The 23,014-nt window shown below is 42.2% G+C and overlaps 1 protein-coding gene and 1 non-coding gene across 2 annotated transcripts; both read right to left on the bottom strand.

The window, feature by feature from the left end:
- Nucleotides 1-1,363: 1,363 nt before the first annotated feature.
- Nucleotides 1,364-1,441, bottom strand: LOC124658587. Its single transcript, XR_006989301.1, has one exon. It is a non-coding gene; the product is annotated as a small nucleolar RNA snoR35 (small nucleolar RNA).
- A 14,428-nt stretch (nt 1,442-15,869) lies between these two features.
- On the bottom strand, nt 15,870-18,717 carry LOC124652283 (scarecrow-like protein 34). Its single transcript, XM_047191300.1, has 2 exons — nt 16,277-18,717; nt 15,870-16,193 (listed from the first exon to the last, which is right to left on the bottom strand). The coding sequence occupies exon 1, from the start codon at nt 18,549-18,551 to the stop codon at nt 16,404-16,406; it is 2,148 nt and encodes a 715-aa protein (XP_047047256.1). The 5' UTR covers nt 18,552-18,717; the 3' UTR covers nt 15,870-16,193; nt 16,277-16,403.
- Between the last annotated feature and the right edge of the window lie 4,297 nt (nt 18,718-23,014).

Raw genomic sequence — 23,014 nt, 5'->3', positions numbered from 1 at the left:
GTATCCTAACAGTAAAATCATCTCATATGTGACTTTACCGCTTAATGATCTGGAACACGTGGGAAATATCTGATGGTGCGCCGCTCAGGCTTCTATGGATTTTTTTTAGCTCTGCTGGTACTTGTTTAAATAGGAAGGAATCACCGAATAAGACCAGCTGATTGCTGTAACTTTAGCTCGGAAATAATTTTTGTTTGTGCTTTTATGTTTCATAGGAGAAGTGTTATTCCCTAGTTATGTACTATTTCTTTGTACCATATCAATGTGTACTTTTTGCTAATGATATTCCCTAGGTGTGACCTGTTTCATATGATATTTACTAGTTATGAACTGTTACTGGCATAATAATGACTTATACACTGTTTATTTTTGCAGATATGTCTTCTTCTGCAATTATCAACCCTCTCCCTGCAGCGGAGTTTGTTACTCAGATTTTGTGGAGAGACATCGTAGTTAGATGTACCCTATCTGGTTCAGATGGTGTGAAAGTTTGATTCATTACACGTCTTAGTGTTGTCTAGAGAGACTTCAGTTTTAGTACGAGTTATTGTACTTATTCTCCCTCGTGCAGATACGTAAATCCCTACTAGTTGTAAAGGTTGAGGTTACGCATCGAGGAAACATGCGTAGGAAATATCGCATATCTAGATTTACTGCACACGCAACACGAGAGCTATCGTATGTGCTTCTTTCCCTTGCTTTACACAGAGGTCACTTATGGTCTTGCACATGGGTGATTGATTTCCTGTTAGTATTATATCTTAGATTACCCTATTGATCTCGGTAATATAAAGGCTTGGTGTGATACTTCCTAGATATATGATTTTAACATTCAACACACAACTCAATATATGTTTATCTGCACACTTGTTTTATTGGTGCTATATCAGGTTCGTTAGATTGCTGAACGTCAAAGTTACTCAAAAATACTGAATGAGAAATAGATGACTGGTCTACAGAAAAGTGACTTTCCAGCACCCTCAAGAGGGATAGAAGAACATTTAGCAGGTTAGTTATCATTATATATATCTCATGCAATTTGTTATAATGCTGTTTTTGCGAAATTGCCTTCTGACATGCTTCATCTCCATATGGTTTTGTTCCTGTTTGGTGTTTTCTTTGGTCTTCTATGTTCACAAAGTTCTTCCAACTTTGATGTATTTTATTCCACATTGATGATCATTTGGTCCCCTAGCTAGTTTGGAATTTTATTTTGATTGACATCTGACACTTATTGGAGGTCCTAGTGTTATTATTTTTCAGCCAATACTCTAATTAACTTATTAGTCTGTCATATTATTTATTTTGATATCGTGATTCGTTTTCCATCGGCAGCCAAATCTTAACAGTTCGACATCAAATCTTCCAGACTCAATAGAATGACCATTTGCATATTCCTTTTCTGGCCAATGTCAATCGGTTCAAGGTTTTCATAACTCTAGTGAGCATAAAATAAACTAGATCGGTTAATTAACGCACTAACATGCCACATTCATTGAGTGAAAGCGTTATCTTATATGATGTTCTAATTTCGTCAGGTCTGCACAACACATTCATTGAAATTTCAATATTCCAAATATATATGCCTGGTTCACTTGCTCAAAGGAATGCAAGAATGACTGGCATGTGTACTGACCCGGCATACCACTGCATATTGTAGTATGCTGGCCGTGGATATAACATGCGCGAAGTACCAATCCGCAAATGTCACATCCCTCGGAATGGTACAACAGAAACATAGCTGGTCAAAACTTACTTAATATTATTACAATCCAGAAATGTACATCATCAGGGAGCTCCTCTTGGGTCCGCAGAGGATAACTCGGAAGTTCCAGTCGAACTCCACTAAGCCTACGCACTATAGGGTTTAGGTGTGTGCTTTACAAAAGGAAACGTTGCTCTGTGTCCATCATTATAGGAGAAACAAGGAATAAGTGCTATGTACTGTAGGTAAACCAAGAAGAAAACACCATGTTTTTCTTGCTTTGGCATATGAAACTAAGACCATGCTTTGGCAAACGAAAGAGCAGGAGCAAGGGATGGATGAGGCCTGCTACACTGGGCCAAATAACCAAGCAACATACTACCACTGATCAGTGGGCTCTACAAGCGAACGAAACACGGAAAGGCCTCCAAGCAGGCCTGATAAATAATTAGCGGCGCACCCTACAGCAGTACAGCCTAAAAGCCCAACAGAAGTGAAGCCCACTATCGAGCATTCACAGCCCGTAGGTCGACGAGAATACCAGCACATGATAACATGGAAATGCACGGAAATGTTCAAATAGGGTCCAAGATCGATGACCATGGACAATTATTTTCCTGACATGAAAGATCCGGCCATTTGAGCTGGATTTCGTCTGCTGACTTTATTTTGGTACGGATGTCTCCGATTCGAGGCATTCTTAATATGGGATCATGTGCAGGTGATGGCTGTTGGGTGTCGCAACTCGCAAGCAATGACCTAGCCTACATGCATGTGCAAAGACGAATATAAAATTGCCCAGGAGGCAAACTCTGCAAAAAGTGTCTTTGGCTAATGGGTACCAGTGCTCCAGCTGTTTAAAAAAAATCGAAAATCATACATATTTGTTTCAAAAAAATCTGAAAATAAATCTAGACATAATAAATAATTCAACCTACAAGCATGTAAAATTATAATGTGAAATTCTTTATATTGTAGACTACACAAAAAAGACAAAATCTGTTAAAATTTCGAGATGTAAAATATGCATATCCAGATCCACACATTTGTTATTTTTATGTAGCCTATACTTTTTTGTTTTTGAAATTGAAATTTTGCTCATTCATGGAACAATTCATTGGCTACACCATGATTTTTTTCTAATTTTTTTGAAACACATAAAAGTGATTTTTATTTTTTCTAAAACAGCAGGAGCACTGGTGCCCAGAAGCACCAAATCTCTGTCCCAAACTCTGAGCTTTTCTATCTGAAGGGCATTCCTTTCTTAGTCTACTCCCAAAGTAATTTGAAAAAATAAACCATGCTTCGTGAAAAAATTGCCCAGTAGTAGTTTGGAAAAATAAATCATGCTTTGTGAAAATACATAGTGGAATTGCTCGTAGGTTGTACAAAAATTAACCTGATACGCCCAAGGTACAAAACATGTACTCCCTTCATCTCATAAAACTTGCCTCAAAATATATATATATATATATATATATATATATAGGTAAAATAATTGGGGCACCATGGTGCCCAGGCTCCCAGATCTTCCACCGTTAGATTGATCCACTGGCAGATGAAAGGAATCCGGGTATATATTGCAATGAAACCCGTTAGCGCACCATAATACCCGTTTTGTAGCATAACCCACAATTTCTAGATATTTCCATATTTGATTTCCATGGCAGCTCCAATGGATGATTCCAAAATGTTTCCATTTTTGGTTTTGAATGCATGCACCATGATTGCAGATTTTAGATACCCGGAATGAAAAAATCAGGATAGTGATCTCTTGCCATAGAAAACGCATACCATTTTAATGTTTACCAATCAGCCGTGATTTCCATGCCTTAGTTGCCTTTTCTGATTATTTTTGAACTCATATCTCCCATCTATTTATAAGGCGTCAATCAGGAACGTAATTCATGCATCCACGTTTTTGAATCGTTGCATCCTTGTCTAGACTTGGCTGAGTGAAGGACGACCCAAAACGCCTCCACGTTTTTGAATTCTTCTTGGCCGAGGTATGTATTGGAGCTGTCATTGTTGGACCATGTTTTTCCGAAACACCACACTGTGAGTTTTGACAGTTGTAGCGATTCCAGACGTGCGTACTCTGATTTAGAAGTAGCTGATGTGCATGAGGTCTTGTTTATCTTCACCATCAGATCCATTAGACTTCAGAATTTTTTTGTTCAATCGCAGGTATCTTGATCATGCCCAGGCTGCAGAGGTGTGCTAGTGCTAGAAGGAGACTGCGATGACTTCGTGGATCCACCTCCCAGTATCTCATCCTTTCTACAGATTTAAGCAAGATGTTTCTGCTTCTAGGAAATGACTGATTGCACCATGGAATAAGACACCGTTGTCCGCCGCGGTACTATTGCTCCAGATTAACAGGCCATGATGAGCTGGGGGAGCCCCTGATGGTAGACGACATGCATGAGTAGTATCTACGTATGCATGTGTTTCAGATCTTTATTTATCTAATAAAATGTTTATGGTTCACATTCCTTACCATTTTTTTCCAAAATTACAGGTTACTCATAACATGGTGTATCGTCGTTGTCGCGACGTTGTTTTCCGGAACCTACCAATACGTCTGTAACTGAAACATGATGCTACACATGTTCAAGGTACACTAGGACTTCCAACATGCTCGAAAGCACACAACTATTTGTGGTCGTGGCAATAGCTATCCATGGCGGCATGGCCCAAGTCCCTACGATCATGGCTTCATGTATAGAATATGGTAGAAAAATGTTTGTCCGGCCCCATTTACATGTATGTCCTTCAAAATTTTAATTCAAATGGGAACATTCCCGTGTATGATTCAATTATATTTGATGGTTATGACTGGAAACGTACGTCATTTTCTCTTTGCGAGAGAAAAAAAAAGAGAGTTGTTGTATGTGTATATCTATCAGTCTCGAGTCCGTAAATTTACGGGCATATGTACCTGATCAATTGTGTGTGTGCCAATCTGAGGTATATACACTAATTATTCTTATTACTATGTATTAGAGCATCTCCAACAGATGTTGTATATAGGGTAACACCCAAAAAGCCGCTGCTTTTGGACGCGGAAGGGCAAAAATCATGCTCCAGCAGATGTTGTATAAAAGAGCGCACTCTAAAAAAAAATTGGGCATGCATAATTTTTTGTGTGTCCAACACTGTATATATGTCGTGCTGGCTGCAGCACGCTGTAAGTTCCAACCCATGGCGCCCGCATCCAATTGCCGCCCTCGTTCCTGATTACGTGCCTGTCCCTGACCCCGTCGACCACCATGGCGATGGGGTGCGAGTGCGAGGCAGCCGTGGTGGCAGCTGAGTGCGAGGCAACCGTGGTGGTAGCGAGCGCGTCGTAGGATGCCACGAGCTCGACCCCCCTAAGCCGCCACCCAGTCCCGAGCTTGACATCCCCGCGCTCCGCCGCCCTGCCCCAACACCTCCCCGAGCTACCCGTCCTCAAGGACTTCGCCTCGAGCTCCGACGCAATGGACTCTATCGGACACCGTGTCTTGCGCTGCCCTGCTCGCCCTAGCCTCGCCCGATGCCGCACAACTTCGCCCCCTCGGCCTCGCCCTCGCTCGATGCCGCTCGCCACGCCCCCGCCTGCCCCTGCCTGATGCAGCCGAAATCCATAGCATACCTAGGGATATAAAGGAGCTCGACAAACTCCGTACCCCTTTTTTCGGATCCTAATCCTGGCTTCTTCTCGGACAATAGCTGGATACTCCTCGGACTGACCACACCCCTCGTACAATAGCTCGATACGTCGATACCTTGCATACATAACAGTTCCTCACATACGCATATACCCATGTACGTTGGGTATGATACAACATGAGTTCCTCACGATGCCCATAATAAGGGTTATTCTACCATTTTCCAATAATTTATACTAGCTATCGGTATTACCAACATACCTAGATACCCGGAGTTACCATCAGGCCTTATCATACTCCTCGGACAATAGCTCGATACCTTGCATACCTAGCAGTTCATCGCATATGCATATACCCAGGTACCTTGGGTATGATACAACTTGAGTTCCACACAATGCTCATAATGGGGTTATTCTACCATTTTACAATAATTTATACTAGGTATCGATAATACCAACATACCTTGATACCCGGAGTTACCATCAAGACCTATCATACTCCTCGAACAATAGCTCGATACCTCGATACCTTGCATACCTAATAGTTCCTCACATACGCATATACCCAGGTACCTTGGGTATGATACAACCTAAGTTCCTCGCGATGCTCATAATAAGGGTTATTCTACCCTTTTCTAGTAATTTATACTAGGTATCGGTATTACCAACACACGTGGATACCCGGAGTTACCATCAAGACCTATCATACTCCTCGGACAATAGCTCAATATCTTGATACCTTGCATACCTAACATTTTCTGAAATACCCATATACCTATGTACCTTGGCTATGATACAACCTAAGTACCTCACTATGCTCATAATAAGAGTTATTCTACCCTTTCCAATAATAAGGGTTGAAGATACCTTGAAATTGTGAACATACCTCATCATGAGGACTAGGTCAGTGAAATTGAAGAAGTGGGAAAATATGTTCCGTGTGAAGGTATAACAACCCAGTTAGCATTGGGCTCATTGGTACTGACTATGAAGGCTTGAAGTTCAAATCGGGATATTGATTGTTCATTTTTGTCTAATCGTGAAGTTCAACTAGGCATCGTGTGACCTGAGTGTGGGATATCGATACCTAGAAATGGTTAGATATTGTCATAGCGATTTTTGTGGATATTCACCTGGTATCACATAGTGAGATACCCATTAAAAACAAAAAACAAATCAGATTATAAGCATACCTCGCCATAATACCTCAAAATCAACATGATATGGCCATAGGTCGGCAAATTTAAGCAGTCTATGACAAGCACTTCTGATAAATATTGCCTCCAAGGTATGGTTACCGGAGCATGCCAAACCATAAAATATTGATTGCTGATTTCATCTAATCATTTCATATATGTATCCTACGACCCGGGTATGTAATTTTCATACACGTAAATGGTAAGCATTTGTCACAATGATTTTTTCTGATATTATATCCTTTACCAACATTTCACCTGCATCACATACCCATATACCCAGATACCTCGGGTATGATACGACTTGAGTTCCTCATGATGCTCATAATAAGGGCTATTCTACCATTTTCAATAATTTATACTAGGTATCGGCAGTACCAACATACCTTGATACCCGGAGTTACCATCCAGACCTATCATACTCCTCGGATAATAGCACGATACCTTTGATACCTCGATACCTTAGGTGTGTAATCATACTTCATGTCCACCAATATGTAAATAACTTCAGTATACGATATCGGTACATCGGGCATCATAAACCCTGCGTATGCGGTTTGAATAACTAGAACGTGGAATATTTCATCATGATACAATTTGGATATTCTGGTCTTTCCAACAACTTATGCTAGGTATCGAAATTAACAACATATTCTAATACTCCATGAAAAAGACAGGTGATTTTTATATTTCTATGTCACAAACATGTGTCATACTTTTTTGTGACAAATCATGGATGCGTCTCATAATAATAGTTTAACCACTAGCGCAGGTAAAAAATAATAACAATATTATATACAAAATTAGCTTACACATCAAAGCAATTGTCCACATTCAACAGCATCATTTTCTATGTGCTAGACGCATGCATAGGGAACGAGTCGTGCACATAAGCGTTACAGCAAAAGAGTTAAAGATAATAATTATGCGACGTGAGAAATTATACTAAGCTGTTTAAATATCATACGTGGACGTCCTCAATTACCAATTTGACTAGTATACCTGCTTGTCTGCATACCCAGTCATACAGCAGCAATAAGTCCATTAATTTTGGAACGATGCACATTTTCAAATGTAGAAATGCTGGGCCCATATACCTTGATCTAACCTGAAAAATCTGCACTTTCCTAATTCCCACCCACTAAGCATGGACGATGCACACTTCCAAATGAAGAAATAGTGGGCCGCCCCGTGCACATTTTGTATCCTGCCCAAGTATCTGCACATACCTTGTTCCGAGTAGTAAAAGCCCACGAATCAAGGAAGATGCATATAAGGAAATTTGGGCTTTCCCTGTTATATACGAATTACAAAAAAGGAAACAAAATATTTGGTAATTCGAAATGATATTCTCTCTCTTCTTATACATCATGCATGCAATATTTCCAGATATATACCTATGCTAATGGGGTAAACCCGTTATTCTAAACCCGATCAGGATGGCACAATATAGATACCCATTGTACGGTTAAGATGCATGGTGCCCAAGCTCCTTGGTGCCCCATTTGTGCTTCCCAGGCAAGTTTTTAATCTGTGTATAGGTCCTCCACGCCCGAAGAGGGGCGTCAGGAAGCTATAAATTAAAAGCAGTAAATAATATTGACAGAGAAATTCTAGCAGTAGTCCATGCAATAAACACGTTTAGATTATATTTAGCATTTAAAGAATTTACAGTACGAACTGGTTGCGAAGCAATATGTAGATACTATAATCAAATCAATAGCAAGAAAAGTTCTACTAGAAGATGGGTTTTATTTGAAGATATCATAACCGGAAATGGATATAAAGTAGTCTTTGAACATATTAAAGGAAAGGATAACTGTTTACCTGACATATTCTCTCGTTCATCAATTTTGCAAGAATGAAGAGGGGAATGAATTTCAACGGAATTGAAACATTCTCATTTGGAGCTGAAAATAAGCTTCGAATATTCCCTCCAAATTCATACAAATTCAAGCCTAAGGACCACATTGTCCTCGATGATATGCAAGAATGCATATTGGACAATTTATGGTATCAATATAATAACAAAAGAGATGATAAGGGATATTTTCTATCAATCCTAAACAGCCTTGCTGAATATTTTAATATGATCAATGGGAAAATACCCTCACCAGAAAATATTGAAATACTAGAGGTAAAACCATTATACATCCTATATAATGGAAAGACATCTGGAATTTACACAACATTTGAAAAAATAATTGAAGAAAAAAACAGCAGCAAAATATACAGGAGGAGTAACCTGGAAGAAATATATTAATATTGAAGAAGCATTATCTCTTGCAAGAAAAATCTTGGGGATCAATTACCATATAGAGCCAGAGGCAAAAGAATAAATCCAAAACCATAAGGTGGCTCAAAGTAAAATGAATCCAGTGGATATACCCATCACAAAGGTAAAAGAAGAGGGACAATCGTCAAAAAACAAGACATACAAAGAATGTTTGGTCAAGGGAGCCAATCCTATTGACGCCCAATATATTGCCATAAAGGTTGAAGAAAAGCTTCAACAAATATACCCACAATGGAAAAAGGAAATAAAACAAGAAATATTAAATGAAGTTAAAGAAGAAGTGAAAGAAGAATTTGATAAAATAAAGAAAGAGTATGATGACTTTGATCATCTCCTAAATAATGAAGAAGAAAATAAGACGGATGAAACAATGGAAGACTCCCAACATCCTGAATAATTCAATAGTATTGATATGTCTATAAATAAATTGGGCGCGGAGGACCAGCCCAAATAATCCAATCACATTTTAAATTGATATTTGCTATCAATTATTCGGGCGTGGAGGACCTATACCCGAATATTTGATAAAATTTTCAAAATTCAAAAAAATCAATTTTTTTAATAATAATAAAGTTTTAATCTTAATCTTAATCCTTATCATAAGTATCCAAAGCATGCATGCATGCAGCCCAAAGGAATCGAGAGATTCTTAGCATGAAGACGAGAAGAAATCAACCAACCAAAAGAGAAGACCACAAGTTCCAAGACGTAATAGTAGGCTACAACAATAATATGAAGTCTACAAAGGCTAGAGCATAGGTTTGGTGGCACATATGACAGCCATACAATGTTCTCTCATGAATTCTTGAAGAGTGAAGAATCTATAAAGGCTGCCACGAATGCATGTCACCTGTCTCTTAGCTTGCCAATAATTTGTGTAAATACTGTGGCACGTAATATCATACACAGAAGCGCCACGTTGTGTCCATGAACAAGCAGCGAGAAGAGCCACGATGGCAGTACAGAAGGCCCTCACCTTCTATAAAAGGGGAGCCATGCCTCACAAGAAGGACACCAAGCAATCGGTAAGCACAAGCATACCACAAGCCATAAGAGCAGAGTGTTAGTCAGGCTCCTTGCTTAGTAGTAGTAGTCCAACAACCATCTTGTAATAAATCCATATTAGTTTGAAGGCGCCTGTAATAAGAAGGTAGTAAGGTAATTTCCCGTTCTTGTGTAAACCCGTCGGGGGTTCTCGAAAGGGAAACCCGTATGTAAATTATATTGTGGAAATGAAGTAGTTATGTGTTTTCCCTTGATCTTTTATCATGTTTATATGGGATGAGTTTTTATGCTAGGGATCCTATAGGAGAAACCTCTGCGTGTAGTTCTCTATTAAGCATTGTGTGTGGCGTTTGAGCGAGAACCAAAACCGTAGAGAAGTGTTCCCTTCGAGTGGAACTGCCTGGGAAGACGATCAAAATCAACTCAAATACACACAGGTTAAAAAGTACTGATATTTAGAAAAAATTACACAATAAAAATTTTGAGAAATATTCACACACAAATTTACGTAATATACATAGATATTAGTATTAAATATTTTATTACAAATTTCGAAAAATAAGTTAAGCTAAAATTTATTCTTGGATACTAAGATTATTTTTGCAGAATTTTTGCAGGATCTTGGAGCTGGCGAGGCCAACAGTACGTCCGACGGTATTCGCAGTGGTGTATTAATCCTACTCGGTACTAACCGTACTTATCACTATATTGCTTCAAAAGTAGCTAAGTATCTTTCCCTAGATGTTTTTAGTTAAATTTATATGGATTGATTTTTATCGTCTTCCCAGGCAGTTCCACCCGACGGGAACACTTCTCTACGGCTTCGGTTCTCGCTCAAACGTCACACACAAGGATTAATAGAGAACTACACACAGAGGTTTTTCCTATAGGTTCCCTAGCATAAAAACTCATCTCATATAAACATGATAAAAAGATCAAGGGAAAACATAGAACTACTTCATTTCCACAATATAATTTACATCCGGGTTTCCCTTTCGGGAACCCCCTACAGGTTTACACAACAATGAGAAATTACCTTACTACGTTCTTATTACAGGCGCCTTCAAACTAATGGATTTATTACAAGATGGTGCTTGTACTACTACTACTGAACAAGGAGCCTGGCTAACTCTCTGCTCTTATGGCTTGTGGTATGCTTGTGCTTGCCGATTGCTTGGTGTCCTTCCTGTGAGGCATGGCTCCCCTTTTATAGAAGGTGATGGCCTTCTGTACTGCCATCGTGGCTCTTCTCGCTGCTTCTTCATGGACACAATGTGGCGCTTCTGTGCATGACATTACGTGCCACAGTATTTACACAAATTATTGGCAAGCTAAGGGACAGCTGACATGCATTCGTGGCAGCCTTTATAGATTCTCCACTCTTCAAGAATTCACGAGAGCACATTGTATGGCGGTCATATGTGCCACCAAACCTATGCTCTAGCCTTTGTAGACTTCATATTATTGTTGTAGCCTACTATTACGTCTTGGAACTTGTGGTCTTCTCTTTTGGTTGATTGGTTTCTTCTCGTCTTCATGCCAAGAATCTCTCGATTCCTTTGGGATGCATGCATGCATGCTTTGGATACTTATGATTAGGATTAAGACTAAGATTAAAACTTTATTATTATTATTTTTTCTTTGATTTTTTTTTGAATTTCGAAAATTTTATCAAATATTCGGGTATAGGTCCTCCACGCTAATTGATAGTAATATCAATTTAAAATGTGATTGGATATATTTGGTCTGGTCCTCCGCGCCCAATTTATTGATAGACATATCAATACTATTGAATTATTCTAAAATAAAGAAAGAGTATGATGACTTTGATCATCTCCTAAATAATGAAGAAGAAAATAAGACGGATGAAACAATGGAAGACTCCCAACATCCTGAATAATTCAATAGTATTGATATGTCTATCAATAAATTGGGCGCGGAGGACCAGCCCAAATATATCCAATCACATTTTAAATTGATATTGATATCAATTATTCGGGCGTGGAGGACCTATACCTGAATATTTGATAAAATTTTCGAAGATCAAAAAAAAAAATCAAAGCCCAAATATATCCAATCACATTTTAAATTGATATTGCTATCAATTATTCGGGCGTGGAGGACCTATACCCGAATATTTGATAAAATTTTCGAAATTCAAAAAAAATCAAAAATAATAATAATAATAATAATAAAGTTTTAATCTTAATCCTCATCATAAGTATCCAAAGCATGCATGCATGCAGCCCAAAGGAATCGAGAGATACTTGGCATGAAGATGAGAAGAAATCAATCAACCAAAAGAGAAGGCCACAAGTTTCAAGACGTAACAGTAGGCTACAACAATAATATGAAGTCTACAAAGGCTAGAGCATAGGTTTGGTGGCACATATGACAGCCATACAATGTGCTCTCGTGAATTCTTGAAGAGTGAAGAATCTATAAAGGCTGCCACGAATGCATGTCACATGTCTCTCAGCTTGCCAATAATTTGTGTAAATACTGTGGCACGTAATGTCATGCACAGAAGTGCCACGTTGTGTCCATGAAGAAGCAGCGAGAAGAGCCACGATGGCAGTACAAAAGGCCCTCTCCTTCTATAAAAGGGGAGTCATGTCTCACAAGAAGGACACCAAGCAATCGGCAAGCACAAGCATACCACAAGCCATAAGAGCAGAGAGTTAGCCAGGCTCCTTGCTCAGTAGTAGTAGTCCAACCACCATCTTGTAATAAATCCATTAGTTTGAAGACGCCTGTAATAAGAAGGTAGTAAGGTAATTTTCCGTTCTTGTGTAAACCCGTCGGGGGTTCCCGAAAGGGAAACTCGTATGTAAATTATATTGTGAAAATGAAGTAGTTATGTGTTTTCCCTTGATCTTTTTATCATGTTTATATGGGATGAGTTTTTATGCTAGGGATCCTATAGGAGAAACCTCTGCATGTAGTTTTCTATTAAGCCTTGTGTGTGACGTTTGAGCGAGAACCGAAGCCGTAATTTTAATAAATCAAAGATAAGTAAAACAACAATTGATGGTACCCCTATACCGGAGGTCAACCCCTGGAACGAAGAGAAGATCCCTTCCATTCTTGCGCAAGAAGCCTGTCGAGTACCTGGACACGACTTCATCGGCTCAAGGCAGTAGCATCATCATTCTTTATTATCTTCTTCAGTCCTCAGCTCAAATGCTGTCCAAATTAGCGTAATCTCCTACCTACGTTAGTACGTTGCCATATTCGCTTTGATATCCCAAATCATAACATGACCAGTATCAAAACAGGATCGCACTCCCAATAGTTTATATCCGGACTGCACGAAGATTCTGTAGATGCATGCACAATTGCACACCGGCCGGTCCCTGAATCTGAGATTGTCATGTGGTCTAACCGTCGTTTTGTTTGCCTTTAAACTGTATATGTAATATGTAATTATGTATACGTATTCCCCAGGGACAGCAACAGGTATGGGTACTCTGCATGTTGCATGCTACCCCATGTTGTTTCAGTGTCGCTTGATCTTCACTTGGATTAGTTGCTTCAGATCCATGTGCCGGAAATATACAATCTCCATAAGAATTTCCTTGATTTTGGTTCAGGTGTGGCACTTGACTGAGTCAATTGACTGTGTGCGGGCTTCTCACTTCTGCCTGTGCCTGAAGCCATACGCCAGCTCTACCTGAAACTGGGATGCGATGATGGTTACTAGCAAGATCCTGTCGACCCAGATCGGTGCAATCACACTATGGATATGCGTGGAATCGTCAGAAATCAGACCACAATAAAGGCTAAAAGCTCATATCTTTCACGATTATTGGGGCAGCAATGCATATGCATAATTAGTATCATTCAGAGTCCATTTTCTCTGTGGGCGAAAAACAAAAGGTCCTAAGTCCTAACCACATGCCTCCCAGGATTCCACAAAAACGAAAGCGGGCCTGTGTTTGCTGAATCCATGATAGGTCATAACCATGTCAAGTGAAAGGATGGATGGTCTGTGCTAAACAGTCTGAATTTGCAAAGTCACTTGTCTTTACAACAGATAGAGTAATAAGAACACCCTGACGCTTCATTCACATCAGCTATACCAGTATACCACAACCGGTCCAGGTTTGGTTACTGGTCAGTTCCAAAGAATCTGATGATAAGCTGTGCAAGAACTTCAGATATGATCGCCAAAACATTTAGTTTCCTGCCACAGCATGAATGAATCATGAAAAGTTAATTCTCCTGGTACAAAAACATAAAAGAGGATTCGTAAAGTTTTACATACAATTTTACTGCCTGCCACCGTGCAGTAAAGCACCTACAGCACACTGACTAGTGTCAACTGTCAATTACAAACTGTATCAGCTGACTGGATTGATCGCACGCGCATATCATACCTTCAGCAAACATCATCCATATCAGGACACCAGAGCCTAACTCCTAACATAGCTAGCCATTCGGCAGCAACATGACAGCATAAACATATAATTGACATGACACCATGGATATATAGAATGCCATGATTTGTTTTCATGTCCACATCTTAAGCTACGCATCACCATCATAACCTGCATCCCATGAATTGGTCAGTGAGCAGAATCACCTACATGTTGGCATATAATGTCGAGCCTTGTTTCAAACAATATACTCCCTCCGTCCAGTGACGGTTGTCTAAGATTTTCCAAACTTTGGATGTATATAAACACTAAATGGCATTTACATACATCCAAATTTTGACAAATCTCAGACAACTTTCATGAGATGGAGGGAGTATATAAATGTGAGAGATTCTTTTATGTACAAAGGGAGTACTACTAGTTTATACCTGGATTACACCAAGATTCTGTAGATGCATGCACACCGGCCGGTCTCGGACTCTGATCTTGTTTTCCTCAGCTTTGCCATGTGGTCCAACCATTCTTTTGTTTGGACTTAATTGTATGTGTTCCCTAGGAACAGCAACAGGCAGTTACTCTGCATGTTTCAAGGTAGCCCATGTTCTTCCAGTACCACTTGATCTTCGCTTGGGTTAGCTGATACATGTCCATGTGCAGGAAATATTCTCACAATCTTGTTAAGAATCGTTATGGGATTTGGTTCAGGTGTCGCACTTAACTATGCTGTGGGTTCTCAATTTTGCCTGTGAATATGATATGTAGGGAAGGAAGCTGTACACCGGTTCTACCTGGAACCGAAATGCGATGATGGTTACTGGAAGTTTCTGTTGCCCCAGATCGGTGCAATTACACTGTGGATGCGTGGAATAGTCACAAATCATACCAGAATAAAGGCTAAAAGCTCATATCTTCCACAATTATTGGGGGCAGCAATGCAAATGCATGATTAGTGTACCATTCAGAGTCCATTTCCTCTATGGGGGAAACAAAAGGTCCTAACCACCTGCCTCCCAAGGTTCCACAAAAACGAAAAAGGTAACCTATTTTTTGCTGAATCCATGATAGGTTAGAACCATGTCAAGTGAAAGGATGGATGGTCTGTGCTAAAAAATCTGAATTTGCAGTCACTTGTCTTTACAACGCAGATAGAGTAATAAGAACACCCTGATGCTTCATTCACATCAGCTATGCCACAACCGGTCCAGCTTTGGTTACTGTACAGTTACAAAGAATCTTGCGCTAAGCTGTGCAAGAACTTCAGATATGATAAGCAAGACATATAGTTTCCTGGAGTTTCTCATACAATGTTACTGCCTGCCACAGTGCACTTCAACACACCGACTAGTATCAACTGTCAATTACAACCTGTATCAACTGACTGGATTGATCACACGCACATATCATACCTTCAGCAAGCATATCATACCTTCTGGATAGGCCTCCGAGACACTATTCCAGTGAGCAAAGGGTACTAACTAGACCATGGGTTCATACACAACACATCTAACTTTGGTTACTGGACAGTGCCACAGAATCATATTATAGTGTTAAGCCGTGCAAGATCTTCAGATGTGCAGGAAAATATTATGCTAAGCTGCTACAGCATGAAAGAATCAAGAAAAGACAATTCTCCTGGTACAGAACATAATAGCCAAGCAAAAAAGGAGAATTCAAAAAGTTATTCATTACAATGTTACTGCCTGCCAAAGTGTAAAGCACCTAGAACACGCTGACTAGTGTCAATTACAACATGATCAACTGACTGGGTTGATCACAGGCACATATCATACCTTCAAGCAAACACATCCAGATCAGGACATCCAAGTCTAAAGTTCTACTGATAGACATTAGACAGCAACATGACTGCGTAGACATCTAGTTCACATAACACCATGGATATGTAGCATGCCATGATATGTTTTCATTTCCACATCCTTAAGCTACGCTTCTCCTGCAAAACCTGCATTGCATAAATTGGTCCCATGAGCAGAATCATCTGCATGCTGGAATCGCAAATAGGCACCAAATTCTGGGTAGGCATACCTCAAGACACGAGTCCACTGAGCAAAGGCCATTAACTAGACCATGGGTTCATACACAGCACACAGAAACTATGTTGACATAGGTAGAACTATATCGGTAGCCAGGTGAAAATAACGACAACTAAAAACTAAGAGCTAGCATCGTTTGCCGCCCAGGTAGAGATGGCATAGAGGATGCGCCCTTTCCATCCCTGCAAGAGCCAGTTTTGATCTAGATCAATCACAAAGTCCTTGTGGTAGCCGTTACTGGCCTTCTCTCTCACTATGTCAATGACATCTGGATTCAATGGCAGCTGCTTCAAACCTGCCCGCTGGTTCCTTACCTGCCACTGCCTGTAAGTCTCAGGGCGCTCCACCCTATCTGTACCCTCACAGGCAATGACATTCAGGGCAGCCCGCCCAAAGATGTTCTGCTCAATCAGCATCCTCTGCTCATTATCCCTTGGGGTGGTTGTGTCCAGAACATCAAAGAGGGCGGAGTAGTAGAAGAGCACCTCCCGAAACCGTGTTACGAAGAATGGCGCGCTGAATGAGCCATTCACAATTGCATGGATGAATGTGTGGGGGCGCATCTTCCGGATGTTGCTGAGCACAATATCCCTTGGACTCTCGATCACAACGCTCTCATCCATCAAGTTCTTGAACTGAAACAGGCAGTTCACGATGAGCGTCTCTTCAGGATCAATGTTGAGATCCTCTTTACGGAGCGACTCCATCTTCGCCGCGGCGATGGCCTGGTACTTGAACGGCACCTTAAACTCACTTGCATACTTACTGAGCCTGCGACCAGTCTCCTCAATGCGCTCTTTCGGCCGGAACCCGGGCTGGGGGAGGTCAATACCGGTGATCCTTACCTCTGGCGGCCCTCCCTCCCTCTGCGATATCCGCCGCAGAAAGCACGGCCACTGGAACCCATACTGTATCCCATAGTCGATGATATGTATCTTCTTCTTCCCCAGGGAGGCATTATAGATGGTAGTATTTGAGAAGACAAAAGACACCTTCTTGAAGCAGATGGCGGCCATGTAGAGCTGGTAGGCCTTGAGCATGTCGACAGCGGAGATGCGCGTGGCCATGAGCGACTGGTGCACCATGCCACCGGTGCCCGCGAGCCGCGCCTGCAGGCCCTCGGCGAAGCAGTGCGCGAGGCGCTGCGTGCCGTCGCCGTCGGGGCGGGCGTGCAGCGTGATCTGCTTGAGCAGCTCGGTGGCGCTGCGGCGGTCGTCGGTGGCGACGGCCTGCGCGCAGTGGATGAGCAGCGTGCGCAGGTCGACCACGTCGGAGGCGCCGCGCCGGCCCCTGGCCTTCCCGTCGCCGGCGTCGTTCTTGGCCACCGCCTCCTGCATGGCGATGCGCAGGTTCTGCATCTGCTCCACGCACATCTCCTCCGAGGGCATGAGCATCCTGTCGAACATCTCCCGCGCGGTGACGTCGTCGCCCTGCACCGCGCTCTGCTTGCTGCTCCTCCCGCCCTCCTGCTCCAGCTCGTCGTCGCGGTACGGGTTCTTGCGGCCCCGGCCGCCGCCCCCGGAGTTGGAGATGGACGAGATGGACGAGATGGCAGAGACCGCATCGACTGCCTCCTCCTTCTTCACGGTGAGCGCCGCTCCTTTGGTGCCCTCGTCGAGTCCCTTGAAGAAGTTGGCGGAGGAGGCCTCGAGGTCGATGACGAGCTTGTCCTGCGTGGGGAGGAACTTGTTGGCCTCCTCCATGCCCTTGAGGAAGGCGGAGTTCATGAGATCGGCGTTGGCGCCTGCGCTGAAGAAGGCTGCGGGGTCGAGGTCGACGACGGGGTCGTAGTGGAATCGACGGTCGTAGGAGTCGACTGCGGCGTGCGTGATGGCGGAGGTGCAGACGGATCCGTCGGAGGGGGAGCACGGGGAGGCGGCGCGGTTGGTGTCGTCGGAGGTGCAGTTGGAGTTGGAGTTGGAGGAGGGGTCGGAGAGGATGTCGAGGAAGGGCTTCTGCGCCTCGAGGAGGGCGGCGTTGTCGGGGTAGTCGTAGAAGAACTTGTCGTCGATGTTCTCCTCCATGAGCATGCGGGAGATGTAGGGGAGGACGAGGTCCTCGGGCGTGGAGGTTGGAGAGTCGGCGCCGCCCGCGGGGAGGTCGGGGGAGGGCAGGTGATGGTGGTGGTCGTGGTGCGGGGTCGGGGGGAGGTCGAGGTAGGAGGAGGGCGAGGCGGGGATGAGATCGGAGAGGTAGAGGTAGAGGGAGTCGTCGTCGGGGCCGGGGGAGCCCATGGAGGAGGCGGGGAGGTAGGAGGAGGAGCCCATGGCGGCGGCGACGGTGAGGAGTGGAGGGTTTAGCGGTTTTGTAGAGGTGGTGGCTGGAAGGTTCTGGGAAGGAGCGGACGGCGGTGGGATTGGCCACCGGGGAGGGGAGAAGAGAGAATGGAGAGGATGAGGGAGAGGGAGACTCTGGTGGCCGGAATATTCTGGTGTTTCTGCGGCGGATGGGCTTGTGGGCTGGGTTTTGGTTCGGCCCTGATCAATATGATTAACTCTATTTTCGTTCAAAGAAAAATATGATTAATTTTTTTGTTTATTATAATGAAATTGTGAAACTAATTTACAAGGTTTTATCTCTCCTTAATTGAGGATTGTGATGATCATGCTTAACCTCTCTCTCTCTCTCTCTCTCTCTCTCTCTCTCTCTCTTTTTCCCGCCTCTAGACCTTACCATGTTTTCACCATATTTTGTAAACATGATGACACCTCGGTTGAACTAGGACCATTCGATGGGGATGTGACCAATTGACATCAATGACTCGGTAAAATCCTTTTTAGATTTGGTAAACAAAATATTGTTCATTAATGGAACTGTCGAAACCCCCGCCCTCCGAGCGAGGTCGTTTCGAAAAAACTATTCTTCATTAGTAAAGGATGAACATGGTGCAACGGAGATGCCCCTCTTCCGGGCTGGCTTTTTCCATTAAGGCAGTCCATTTTATCCTCCCAGTGGTGGAGCCAGCAGGGTGGAATACTACACCCATAGGCACCGCCGTCGATGGTGGCAAGAGACGCCCTCACCATCGCCTCCAACGAGGAATACGATCAGCAGCTGAACCACCCGTGGACCACCGCAACCCACGTGCCAATCGATCTGCCGCCGGGAAGCCATGGCGAGGCAGCGAAACGACACTGGCAAGATCCATTTGCACCGAGATGAAGACATCCAAAGGTAGAGGAGTCCACGTCGCTGCGTGACCGGCGCCATGGCCACCCACACGTCGTCCCAAGGTGCTCACTCAAGATCCACTGCCGCACCCACGCCTCTAAGCCACAACAGAGGGATGCCCCAGCGCCGCCATCATCTTATCGCACGGGCTTTGCCCCGCTGGGATCCAGTGGTGGTAGGAGGGGAATTGGGGAGGGCGGCTGCTAGGGTTAGGGAAGGTGGAGGAGGAGCGGGAGGGTGGTGTTCAATTTCAAATGTTGTTTAAATTTGATCTAAGTTAAACTAAACACTTATTATGAATTGCAAGGAGTAACCCGTGTGTGTGGAAGGTTGAACCAGATCAAAGAAGCACGAGATTGTCCCGCGTGCCAAATACCCCCTCCATTTTGAAGAATGAGGCACTTTTTTGTTTTTCGTGCTTTTTATTTGGCTAAGATTTACTTCAAATATATAAAAAAATATTTGTATAAAAGTAGCATCATTAGAAGGTGATTTTTAATACGAATCCAACGATACTAATTACATATAATATAATAAAAAAAATCTTAATTTTTATGGTTAAAAATTATCTTGGAATCTTATTCTTTGAAACATAGAGTAGTTTTTCCATCTGTGCTCTGGCAACACACGGGATCTCCGTGCACCTGGAATAGCACGACGAACTCCGATTCGGCCGATTTCCCAAGCGTACAACCAAACACTTTGTTCAAAGTTCTGCGCGCCGTCCGCGTCAGTATGTACCTCGCTGACTGTGCGATCGTTGAAGACATTAATGGTAATGGCAGCCATTCATATCACTCCCGCCTCCATGCGCGCGCCAGCACGAAGAAGCCGCTGGGCTGCTGGCCAACCCTATCCCTTTCTAGGAAAACGACTTCTTTGTTGGAGACTGTCCTAGACGTGCTCGTGGTGGGCATATGGGACATGAACGTTTGAAGAAGTGGTCATCTATATGATTTTTTCCCATTTTTGGCTAACTCCTATGGTTATACCTGACATGTACTTTTTTGCTGAACATGTGTACACGGTTGTGGGAGTACATGCCACGACTCATACACGGTCGTGGCACGAATGCACAAATCTGGTGTAAATAGTGGAGTTCATTCTAAAAACAAATTGTCAACTTGAGTTGTTCCTTGTGGTGGCACCTGCGAGCTTAGGTTCGATCAAGTCTCTGGCAGGGATGCTTGTATTTTCCCAGTTTTACTACTACCTCCATACCGGATTATAGGCCTATTACGCATTTCGAGAAAAACTTCAACTACTAATTTGATCAACAAAATATAAAATATGTATCACAAAAATTATACTATTAGAAAAATCTTTTGAATATGAATCTAATTGTATAATTTTTGTATCATATATCTCATATTTTGTTGACCAAATTTGTAATCAAACTTTTTTCTCAAAACGCATATTTGCCTATTAAACCGGTATGGAGGTAGTACATGCTTTGGAATGCCCTCAAGATTTGGCGACTCAATTTCTTGGAGGTGCTTATGGGGTTAGTGGGAGTGCATATGTGTATGTGAGCACATGCATTTGTAGTACGGTTCTTAGAAAAATATTTAAAATCACATCATATAAAAACATTAATGATAAATGTAATGTAAATATTTATAGAAAAGTAAGTAGCATCTACCTATCTAGATATTTTGTATATGCTAATAGAAAAATCGTAAAAAGAAATTTTACGTTGCCGGAGACATATATTTGGGAACAAATGTAATATAATATCATGGGCCCACTTCTAAAATTGTCCATGTAGTCAAAATATGTTTCAAAAATAATTAACATATCATGTCATAAAAATTACAATCTCAATTTTTTCCTTACGATGAGAAATTAAAAAAAGGGAACATGAAATTAAAGAAAAGTATTTATTTAACAGTGGTTAGATCTGATTCAAATAAAACGGGTAGCATCAAACCTTTTGGTTGCGTGCCTTGCGTCGACAGTATCTATATGTACGATGGCTTGGCGAATAAATTTGCGGAGCAAAAGTTTCTTATCAGTCTATCTTCTCCATTCCATCGTGACAAGTGGATGTTGACATGTCAACCACATATCTGGAGACGCTTGTCTTGAATAAGAATATTCAGCCCGGAATCCTCTAATTCCCTGTAAATGATTACCCAAATAATAATAGGATCCACACTCCATAGGTAAACGAAGAGTGCTGGTAATATTTAAGTAGAAGTTTTGCGATTGATGGCTGCCCTTCTTGTCCGTAGCACACGTTCCCGTGCAGCTGGCCACTGTGAATTTGGCTGCTGACAAACTAACCATCACCTCATTTTCTTACGAAAATATTACTCGTCTACAGCCAACTTCAGCAGTTTGAGTATTTGAGAATCAGCGAGCAACACTGGCAAAGTTGCAAAATGAAAATCCTGAAGTTAAATAACTAGCACCTCAACTTAACAGAGGCAATTACCATGCATGCAAGACCAATTGCCTCTACCAATCTAGTTCTACGCAGTCTCATGATATTTATGATCTTCCTTTTTATATGTACAATAAAAAAATTGATCCCCATGATCCGACGAACATGTTGCCGTAGTGCTAGGTCTCTCCACCTTATCGCTTCAGTCGCCAAATGCCGTTGAATTCAAAGGTTGCACGTGCTGACATGCACAGGCTGACAGGCTCCGATCCCAAAACGATGAACGGAGGACTGACATATGGGGCCAGCCAGCCGCGCCCATCACAAAGATCAGGTCAAACGGTTACTTGGAGTCATAGACCAGTGCTCTGGTTCGCTGAGGCTCGCAAGAAGACATGGATGTCGATATCCGTGACATAAACAGCATGGCCCACAAAAAGGTAACAGGCTAAATAAAACACATGATCTAATTAGTGGCTCAAAATATATGGCGTTTTAGTACGAAAAATATATATTATTACTACGTAGATGAAAAACTAAAATTTCTGGTCTAGAAACTAGGAGAAGTCTGAAAGAATGTGACAGAAGAAAAAGGTACTCCAGCTTGCCTGCCTATCACAATCAGCAACCAAAGAGAGCATGTGGCCAATTCAGATCAGGTGATTCAGCAATGCAAAGACTGGGACTAGTGGTTGGTCAAAACTGAAACACTGGCATATATCTCCAGCCAAATCTTCTAGAAGCATCAAGCATCTGCTTTATTAGTAATCTGTCTTCTCTGTTTCTTGGGGAGCAATCCTGACCAAGCCAGAAGAAAAATGTCAACATGCAAACGCAAGGTGATTAAAAACAAAGGCTGGATAGTAGAGCAACATGCATGTTGGCTACATGCCAACACTGTCCCAGTATTTTTCTGTGCGAGGAACCAACTTTATCAGTGCTTGATCAGGTCAAAGTCTACTTGGTGCATAAATAAACAACTTCCATAACGTACCCACAGGATTAGCTTAGGTTTTGGAGACAATATTCAATGATACATAAGAACTCAAAGTAGACCGCCTCACCAGGTAGACTACGGTCTGCAAACGTGTTGGTAAAGAAACAAAAGCAGAAGGATTATGAAACGATCAGCAAGTTTGGGTAGGAAAACCAAAGGTGCCAGAGGAAATCATG

Source organism: Lolium rigidum, chromosome 5 (genome assembly GCF_022539505.1).
Source record: "Lolium rigidum isolate FL_2022 chromosome 5, APGP_CSIRO_Lrig_0.1, whole genome shotgun sequence".
Lineage (NCBI taxonomy): Eukaryota > Viridiplantae > Streptophyta > Magnoliopsida > Poales > Poaceae > Lolium > Lolium rigidum.
The sequence above is the reverse complement of the archived record's forward strand: the minus strand, read 5'-3'. Positions and strand labels throughout refer to the sequence as shown.

What these genes read in the sequence shown, in the direction of transcription:
- LOC124652283 (XM_047191300.1), bottom strand. Translation starts at nt 18,551, where the DNA reads ATGGGCTCCTCCTCCTACCTCCCCGCCTCCTCCATGGGCTCCCCCGGC.